Source organism: Pteropus alecto, unplaced genomic scaffold, assembly GCF_000325575.1.
Source record: "Pteropus alecto unplaced genomic scaffold, ASM32557v1 scaffold21, whole genome shotgun sequence".
In the NCBI taxonomy this organism is placed as follows: domain Eukaryota; kingdom Metazoa; phylum Chordata; class Mammalia; order Chiroptera; family Pteropodidae; genus Pteropus; species Pteropus alecto.
In genome coordinates, this window is record NW_006436282.1 from 30,706,504 (window position 1) to 30,716,736 (window position 10,233).

Sequence of the window (10,233 nt, forward strand, 5' to 3'; positions counted from 1 at the left end):
CGCCCCACCCGCGCCTCGCCCCGTCAGCGCCCCGCCCCGTCAGCGCCGCACCGCAGAGCCAGGGCCACTTCGCAGGCAACTTGATCTTGTCCGACCACAGTGGGTGTGCACAGAGAGCAGGTCGGGCCTGCCCTGGTTTCCCGACTGTGGCTCTGCCTCTTCCCCCCCGAGTCCTGAGCTCCCCGCGACCCTTTCCCTGCGAGCGAGCTAAGGGGAGAGGAGGGGGAGGCGAAGCGAGGCGGGGCTTCCACCCAGAACACAAAGGGCACAACCCGGTGGGGTGCGTCATAATCAAAACCAGGGACAAAATACAGTTAGCTGTGCCCTGAAGCTGCCCAAACACCCTTCAGTCCCTCAAGACACCCCTGTGAGGCTTGGCGGCCCTGGAGGCTGGAAACTTCTCACTCTGCAAATTTGGTACCTGGCCTGAGGTCCCAGTAAGAGCCACTGGGGAGCGTGTGGGCCGGAGACCTGTACCCCATGAAAGCAGATTTCCCTGACTGACAGAACAGGCCAACTGCATTTAAACAGCTGTCAGATCGCCCTGCCCCCCGCCCCCCCATGAACACTCTGAGACCTTAGAATCATGAAAGCAGACTTCGTGGACGCCTCTGTCTTAATGAGCCTCCCGTGCTGTCTGTCACCTTTTTATTTCGTATAGACGTATTCGAGTTGTTCGTGTTTTTCTACGTTTTTTTTAAATTGTTACAATAAAAAATCAACTTTTTTATTACCAAATTTATTGTGAAATCGAGGGCAGTGGGCCCGCCCCTCCCCCACCCTCCTCGCGGAGGTTCTGGATCCCGGTGTCACCTGACAGTCAAGGAAGGGTTTTGGCTCAGGTGCGTGTGCGGCACGTAGACTACGTTCCTCCAGACGGAAGTGCTCTGCCCGCCAGAGTGTCCTGTGTTGAGCCGGTATCTTTTTAAACTCAGACAAGACTATTCTCGGCATCTGCTTCACGGGCCTGGACGTCGCGGTGTGTCTGTCTGGTGTATCCACCTGATGCAAATTAGGTGTCCGTGAGTCTTTAAAAGCAGAGCTTTCCTTTGGCAAGACAGAAAAGAAAAACTGCCCCACGCTTAAGTGTGCGAACGAGAAAGGCTGACACAAACGAGCCTTCCGGCTTCATGCCCGTCATCGGGTGTATCTTGAAAAGTAGTCGTAGAACCGTTTCCCTGGGAACAGGCACGTAACGCGGCCTCTCCTCATGGGCATGGAGCCCAGGAGCCTGTGGCGTCTGGAACACAGAGCTGAGGGTCACCGGGGAAAGCTCCCTAGATCCGGCACCCCTGGTCCCCATGTGGGGAGGACACTAATGCAGCCCCCATGGCCGCCAGTCTGAGAAGCACTTCTGCCCAAGCCCCCACACCCCCTTCCACTGCCTTGGGCACCCGCGAGGGACCTTCTCCCTTGGGTCCCCAGCAGCTGCGCCAGCGGCCGGCAGCCCTTTTGTCTGGGCCATGCTGGCTCTGAGGTATTTGATTACCATTCCTGCCAGGCACCTCCATCCCGCCCTGCTGACAGTCAGTGTTTGAGAAGAAAAGAAATGTCCTGGAGGACATGCACGGGGAGCCCTTGCCTTCGTCCCTCTCAGGGTACATCCCCTCTCCAGCCAGCAGGGGCCTGCGAACCGGGGAGGGCCAGGGCACAGGTGTGTCACTGGGCTGAGAGCAGCCTTCCTCCGCAGGGATGCCCGCCCGGGCAGCTTGCAAAAGCAGCAGACTCTGCTGCCACCTGCTTCCACAGTGCGGCTTAGCAGCCGGACGCGTGGCCTGGGAGCTGGAGGCCTGGAGAGCAGGCCTGCTTTGCACTTGGCCTCCTCCTGCACGGACGCAGACCACCCCACCCGCGGCTCACGGAGGGGCTGGGGCCTCGGGCAGGGGCTGACGGCCGATGTCCAGTTGCCCTCACTCTCTCCTTGCCTGCCTTTTCCAGTTCTTCTGACCAAAACTCAGTCCGAGCCATCCCTGGGCTGCCGAGGTACAGTGAGCCGGGAACACCCTCTGCCAGCTGCCCCTCGCATGGCCCCGGGCTGGGACATGCATGGCGTGACTGTGTGCGGGGTGCCGGTGTGGCCGGCGGCACCTCTGGGGGCGTCTTGCCGGCTGAAACGTGGCTGTGGGTTGGTTTCTTGACTCCCTGGTTGGCTGAGAGAGAAAGGTCTGTCGTCGGAGGATGCGCTGTGTGGCTCTGATGGGAAGAGGCAAAGGAGGCTGTGGTGGGAGGCGGGCCCCGTGTGGACGTTGAACGTTGGGGCGGAGCGGGAGGTGCGTGCAGGGGAGGCGCTGTTTCCTTCCTGCCTGAGCGTCCCTGCCCTCGAGGTCCAGCCTGTCGGCCGCAGAGTTTAGGGCAGTGTGGATGGCGACACTAACTTCCGTTGTCATAGACAAGTATGTAAATGATCAGTCCAGATTTTGATTTTATTCTGATACCTGTTTTTCATAACTTACACGTATCCACACACACGTATGATTACGTATATGTGCACACATGTACATAGACAGGCACACACGTGTGTTGGGATTTCAGTGAACCCCTTGGACTATACACACACGCACATATGCCAATAAGTTCATTAAAATCCCGAGGAGCTTTTGTATTTTTCAGAAATTTCTGTTCGCTTGTTAAAATGTTTAACAATAGAGTTATCTCTAGAAAAAATAAAATGAAAGCAGGGCCCCTCACATCGGTCTGGTGCCAGTGTGGGGCATCGTGCCGGACAGTGCTGTGGCCTGGGCCACCGTCCATGCTCCCCGTCGGGGTTTATGTCTCCATCTGGGGACAGTACTGACAAATACCACACCTAGAAGGATTCGCTTTTAAGAAGCACCACGAATGGATACTCGTTCTGAGCAGAAAACTCAGGTATATGAAGTTTTATCAGGTCTGGTTGCTCTGGTTTGGGGATATGGATGGTCTGAGGAGGTGACTCGCAAGTGCCCGTGCGCACGTGGCCTGTGACGGTGACGGGCACTCGGGGACACTGTCGTGCGGGCCTGGATTTCCTCCCGCCTCCTCTTGCTAACTTCGCTCTGGCCACTGACGGTTGTGACTTCCCGTGTTCTCATCTGGAACAGGGAGTGGTTGGGAGTCGCCGGTGTTTAGGGGTTCCTACAGCGCCCCCACCGCACCCCGAGCCCCACAATTCCTATTCGTCGTCTGCAAGTCACTTTAATGCTTCCGAACAGCGTGCGCTTTCCTGTGGGCTAAGCCCCACCTTTCCAGAACTTTTACTGGCCTCGCTCTGAAGACAAATGGGCTGCCCCAGGCCCAGCTCAGCTCGGAGTCCGGGTCCTGCTTCCTGCAGGCAGACGCAGGCTGTGACTGCTGTGCGAGGCGGGCCCTCTCCTCTCTGTGGGTCAGCCCTGGCACGGAGGGTGGTGACCTGCAGTCCTGTGGCAGTGGTGACCAGCCACTGTCTCTATTCAGGGAGAGAAACCAGAGGCTCCATTTTTGTGGCAATTTTCTGACCCCCATCGGCTTGGTGACAGAGCCTGTGTGCCAGCAGCACGTTCTCTCTCGTTCACCTGTTGGTCACTGTAGCATCATGCCTCTACTACGTCACGTCACACATCACTCAGGGTAGACGCACGCTGGGTGTGAATGCGCGTCCGTGCATGCTGGGGCGCATGCACACTGGCGCTCTGCAGTACTGTACCTTCCACCCTTCACAGCCCTGTGCCTGACTGGGGTCTCTGGTGCAGTGAGCCGTGAAACCCCGTGCACACGTGTCCTGGCATGGATGCTCGCCGTGTGCCTGAGGCCACCTGCTCGCTGGTTTGGATGTGTGTGACATGGTGGCCGCTGAGCAGCTCTGCCGGATGCGCCTGCACGTACCCAGGGCGCTGGCCCTCGTGACTAACACGCGAGCCTTGGCCGCTTACGGAACGACGTGGCGGGTGTGCGTGCTTGGCGTCTGTCCTGCTGCGTGGACAGTGTCAGCGTCGAGGCATGTTCCTAACGTGTCTGTTCTCTAACTGGAATGTGACATTCTGGGTCAGCGGCTGAAGAAGGTAACTGGTGGCCCCTGGTTTGGGCTGGCATTGGTTGGCAGCGGTGTGGGGTCGTCCTCCTGTCCTGCACGGACATTGACATTTCCCTCCGCTGGCCGTACCTGTGCCTCGGAAGAGAGCTGCGTGAGTTGATGCAGAGGCCCCGGGCGCGTCAAGGGCCAGTGAGCATGGAGGCCGCGAGGCACGTGGCTCCGGTGGGCAGACGCGGTCAGCAGAGCCATCTCCGCCTGCAGGTCAGGGCGGCGATCGGCGCGGTGGGGCGGTCTGCCCAGCAGGGCCGCGCCTCAGTGTTCGCCACCTCCAGGCCACCCATCTTCAGCAGTGGTCCCCACAGCTTAAGCATCCTGCGGGGGGCTCGTTGAGCACCAGGTGCTGGGTCCACACAGAGTTTCCGACTCGGGGTCTGGCCTGGGCTGCGTTGCCAGTGATTCTGACGCTGCTGGTCCCTCCTCGTCCTGGGAACCCTGGCCTTGGCGGGGCCGTCACCTGCCTGACGGGGGTGGGCTTCAGTGTCCCCAGCTGACACACGAGAGGGCCCTTTTCTTGCCCATTCTAAACCCTTGATGAGGAAAACAGCACGAAAGGGAGGTGGATGGGAGTTTAAAGAAGGGAGAAGCGGTAGGGGAAAGAACGGGCCCCGGAGAATGTGATTTGAAGGGAAGACGTTCTGGCCGAGGCAGAGGAGGGAACATCCGAAAACGCAGGCCTGGGGAGACCGGCCGCGGCGTGTCGCGGGCCACCGCTGCCACCGCTGTCACCGCCGTCCCGTGCTGGGGAACGAGGGGTTCCGCAGCAGGAGAGCTGTCCACTTACTCTATCTAGTGAGTGTTTCTCCCTCACTCGGAACTCTTAAAGCCGATGTCGTGCTCACGCCCCAGCCCCTGGGTCTGTGCTGTCCCTCACGGGTGGCTGTTGGTCACTGGGACTGTGTCCAGTCCAAGCTGAGATGTGTTCTGTGGTGTGCACATTGCAGTTTGAAGCCTTCGTACCAAAATGAATGTAAAATAGCTCAATCATTTCATATCGTTTAATATAAAATAATATCGAATGTCAACTCTAACTGAAAAGTAAAAATTTTCAAAACAAGAAAAAATTGTATAGCAATTACGTAATGGCATGAATAATATTTTAATTTTTTTTTCTTTTATTTTTTATGCCTATAGCACCTGGTCTTCCTAGGTGGTCTCCCATCTGAGTACTAAGCAGGCTCAACCCTGCTTAGCTTCTTCCGAGGCCAGCCATGGGGCTTGTTCAGGGTGGTGTGGCCGTAGACCGTGGACTGTGGCTCCACTGGGGCACAAACCCAGGACCTTCTGCGTGTAAAGCAGACGTGCTCACCGCTGCATAATAGAACCACATCCTCATGATAATATTTTAGATATATCAAATTAAATAAAACATATTAAAATTAATTGTACATGGTTCCTTTTGAGGCAGCTGCTATTTTTCTATAGGACAGCACTCGGAGAAAAATGCCGCCAACCGCCAGAGTGTCAGAACCTATAGCGACTTCAGAAGCAGGGCTGGAGGCTTTGAGACAGCTCACCATGCTTTCAAACAAAGAGTTGATGGGTTTGCTCTCTTACGAGAACTAAAACAAAGTTTTAGAGAATTTGTTGAGATTTTTAAAGTGAAGTGTCGAATGTCTTGTTTCACATGCTGACAAATAATTTAGTACTTTTTTTTCCCCCAGAAACCTTTAGAAAATCATCACTTGGCAACGATGAGACAGATAAAGAGAAGAAAAAATTTCTGGGATTTTTCAAAGTCAATAAAAGAAGCAACAGTAAGGTAATGGACTAAATACACATACGATTCTGTGTTATGTAAAAACGGTTTCTCCAGATGTTTGTCCTCCACCTGTCTGGGGAGTTTCGCAAGCGTATGTAGGGATTTGAATTCCTGCAGGTAAGGGGTGCTTGTCAGCGTGTGCCACACGACTGACTTGTGCTTCTGCACGGGAAGCCTGAAGCAGGTCCCTGAGCCGTGGGGTTTTACTCGCCAGAACGCAGGAGCCCGGAGCCCGCCTCTGCTGGGCGCGTGCAGAGCACACGCCTGGCATGGCCCGCGGAGGCTCAGGAACCTCGGGGCGAGGAGGGGCGAGCGTGTGGGACAGCTCAGCTCGGCCAGTGAGCCGAAGGGTCAGAATGTGGTTATCACATGTAAACAAGTACGTGGAGCCACTTGCTCCGGGCATTGGTGTGGCAGGGTGTCGGCTGCTGAGCGAGTCGTTGCTCCTATTTACACGTCCCTAGGGCCTCCCAAGGTGATTTGGAAATGTGCCTGCGATAAGTTAATATTATAATCTCATTGGTCTTTACTAAATAAAGCTTCAAGTCATCTTTCAGATACTGGGTTAGACAGATAGCCATAGGACAGAGAAGGTAAATAAGGGTCTTTGCAGTCACTTATGACATTCTCAAATCCAGGAACGCTTCTTAGCGACCAGAAGAAAATGCTCGTTATTTCCACTATTTTTGTGTAAAAGGCATATTTTGCTAATACCTACTATTTTCTCTTTACTAATAAACGAGACTGATGAAGAGCCATTCTGGGGACTTTTGGGTCCCAGGGCCACTGGCTCACTTTGCAAGCACCCAGCATCTGCAGTTTTAGAGGCAGCGTGAGGAAGGGTCACATGTGGCACGCACCCCCGTCCCTGTACCGTGGATCCGAGCCCCGCGCACTAGGCTGCACGCATGGTGGTCCCCCCCCGCAGGAGCCTGTGGGGTCACCATTGCGATTCACCCCAGCTCTGCTGAGGCCCCAAAGCACCAGGAAGTGAGGCGACATGCTCAGGTCTGGGGCGAGGCTGTCGGTGTGTGTGACCGCAGAGCCGGACCTTGCCCACGGCCGAGGGGTGGCTCAGAGGGGAGGACAGTGACCGTGCGGGTGGAAGCTGAAGTCTGAAGGGAGCCCGCGGCTGGACCACTGGGGATGGGACGCCCACCGTCTTGAGTTTCCCACAAGCCTCTCTGATGCTTTCGTTATGGTCTCGTGCTTCTCTCTGTCAGTACTGATTGGTCGTGCATTCCCTCATGTTTCCTGGGGGCCTCGGAAAAGCTGTGCCCAGGGCGAGTCTCTCTTTTGAGTCTCCCCCCTCCCCCTACTTCGCTTTCCTCCCCCCTTACAGCTGACAGGAGTCTTTGAAGTTGCAGGATCCGAATACTGTGCTTGAGTTTCCCATCACTCTGCAAATGCTGGGTGTGGGCTCCTGAAACGCTGAGCCGAAGTTGCTGGGAACTGCCTTTGCCGCTGTCCATGGTCCTCAGGAGGCCAGCTCGCTGTCACAGCCCGGTCTGCACACTCCTCACAGCCTGTCAAACTTCTTGTGTCTTCCTCATTTTGAGACATGAAACGGCCAGCAAAGCCAGTCCAAACTCTAGAAATGCTTTTGTTGTAAGCACTGTGTGACCCGCTAAAGTCACGGAGACTGGAACCTGGGGCCTGGTTTCCGGTCACGGGGCAGGAGACACTGTGAAAGCATGAAACCGCTGCAGGGCCAGTCGGGCTGGCCCGCGATGCGGAGGGACGTTCCTGCCTGGCCCGCGATGCGGAGGGACGTCCCTGTCTGTCCTGCCCTGTCTCTTCTCCGTCTTGGACTGGCTCGATTTATTCCTTCTTTCTCTCTCATATACCTTATCTTTCATTAGATCTGCCCCGCACATCGATTTTATTTATTTCACTCTTGATGTCCTGCAGTCACATCCTTGTTGGCTTATTTGTTGTAGTTTTGGGGATGAACGTCATTCCTGGTTTCTCTCCATCCGTATTGCTCGGGATGCTGTGCTAAATGCAGCCTCATTTAATCCTTCTAGAAACCTCGTGGGAGAGGTATCATTGCTCCATGTTACAGGTGGAGAAACCAGGCTGCTCCCCTCTGAGCTCACCGGGGTTCGGGTGAACCTCAGAGTCTAACCAGCCTGTCTGCTCAGAGCCCTCCACTTCGGCCTGCATGCTCTGTGCACATAGCTAGACAAGTTGGGTCTCAGTTTCTCTTTGTTAATTAAAGCGGGTTTGGAATAAATAATTTTCTAAGTGATTTCTAAAATCCTCTGGTGGCTGGTAGTCTACAAACATCTCAGAGAACAGGACACTAAGCATAGGGGCTCTCCAGGCACTTAAAGCCAAAGTGTGTCTTAACTACGTCTCTTTAAGAGAAAAATATATGTACACACCTGTGTGTATTTGTGTGTGTTGTGTCTGTGTGTATATATAAAACCTCAACAGAGAATATACTTAAAGGGATATCATTTTGGTGGAAGCGGATGAGGGCAAATATGTTTTATTGTTTTAAAACTCTGGTGTTTTACTGTTTTTAAAAAATGATAATTTTGTATGATTTTGACATTATTTATTCTCCTAACCCAGTAGCTCTTGAAAGTACCTAAGAAGCACCTTAAGACAATGAGATTCTTGGTCACGTCCCTGGAGACGCTCATTGGGGAGGCCAGGTGGCTCCCGAGAGCTGTATTTTCTAGTTAAACGGAGATGATTCTGAGGCCGGTCACCCCACCGTCATGCAGAATATTGTCTTAAACGATGAGGTTCGACATCGTTCTTATCTTTCAGGGACAGGGAGTGAGGTATTTGTGAAGTTTTTCTATGTACACCCAGTCGGTGAGCAGGGCAGTGGTCAACTGAATTCAAAACTTACAAACCCTCAGAACCTAGCTAATCGCTTGGTTTTCTGAGCTAAGTCCGTCAGCTCCGGCTCCTGCTGCTTTAAGATCACCTGTTTTCTAAGCGAAAGAGATGCTGGCGAGAAGATAAAAGAACTCTCGCCCCATGAGCGCGGGTTTAAAGCGCTTTCAGCCCAGCGAGTTTCCAAGATCCCAAGCTGAGCACGTGGCCGCGATCACAGTTCAGTAAGGCAGTGCTGCCCGGATGGCGTTTTTTGCCTGTGCAAGTGCACGGGACGACTTTTTCGTTGGCACTTACTCTCACCTGGAGGTGACATAGGGCGTGTGCGTCTGTTCCAGGTGGAGCTCGGGCTGCAGGCGGTGGATGGCAGCGAGGACGCCTCGGAGTCGGCACCGGGCAGTGGCTCCAACGTAAGTACCGACGTGGGCAGGCGCCCCCGGCTAACGGGCAGAACTTCTCGCTGCTTCGCACAGCTCCGGAGGATGTAATTATTGCTTAGCTGAGCTGGTTTTGTTGTTGTTGTTTAATGCACATGGTCAAAATAATTAAATCTTCCCTGCAAAGCTTGATTAATTTCATGTAAACTAAAGTTCGCTTTATTCCAAAATATAGGTCACTTTCCTAATCAAAGGGTCCTTGGATCATTGTAAATATAGTTGCCTCCCAAGCCATTTCGAGCAGCTTCCCTGGAATTTTATGTTTTTCAGGAAACTCTCCCTTCTGTATCTAGGCACAGTGTGCGGGTCCTTCCTGCCACACAGGTGGACGCTGAGACACAGGGAGGGGACGTGGGCGGTCACCTCGGGTGTGATTTGTGGTGGCGGTGGGGGGTGACCCTCAGGTCTCTGTCTCCACCCTCTGCTCCTCCCCTGCCGCATGTAAACAGCCGTGGTGACCGTGCACGCGGATGGGACAGGTGTGCGAGCTAGTTTTTGTTCAGCTCACAGAAATGCCACCTCCACAAAACACCATGTCCCTCTAACAGAGTGGAAAAGGGACCGGACGTCTAGTCCTGGTTCTGCGACTGTGAGATTTCGAGATCGCAAAGTGAACTGTTGGAAGTAACCTTTCCGGCGCCTCTTCCCTTGGTTCAAAAAAAAAAGTCAAATTCTATAAATTTGACTAGTCTAATGTTTGTCAGCATGAGCTTCATCAGCTACCATTGTGTTACTTGTTACTGGGACCCGGTAAAGTTAAAAATCCTTCGATCAGTGATTTAAAATATCACTGCCTTATTTACAAAAACGCCATCACCTGGGATGTTTCTCCATTTGGGGCTGCGGGGGGAGCCAGAGGCTGCCGTGGGGCGTCCGCGGCTCAGGCGTGGAGGCGGCGCCCACTGTGCTGCCGAGCGACTCGGTATCCGGAGCCCGGGTGTCGGGTGCCATGTGGGGGCGGGGCCTGCGCTGGGAGCCCCGAGTTCACGGGGGCGCCCCCCCACCCTTAAAGCGGTAATATTTTTGGAAAGAAATGATTAAAAACTAAGACGTAAAGCGAATCCCAGGGCTGCAGCTGCCCCGGTCCCCGTGCTCGCCAGGGTCCTGTGTGGCTGCCCAGCTGCGCGGTTAGGGGG

At 54.4% G+C, this 10,233-nt stretch overlaps 1 protein-coding gene across 1 annotated transcript in view; it reads left to right on the top strand.

Annotated features, from left to right (window-relative positions):
* COBL (cordon-bleu WH2 repeat protein) overlaps positions 1 to 10,233 on the top strand; it is a 91,984-nt gene that overhangs the window by 8,640 nt on the left and 73,111 nt on the right. Inside the window, 2 exon segments of the mRNA XM_025046872.1 lie at positions 5,710 to 5,807; positions 8,999 to 9,070. Of these exon segments, the coding sequence (XP_024902640.1) occupies positions 5,710 to 5,807; positions 8,999 to 9,070 (170 nt within the window).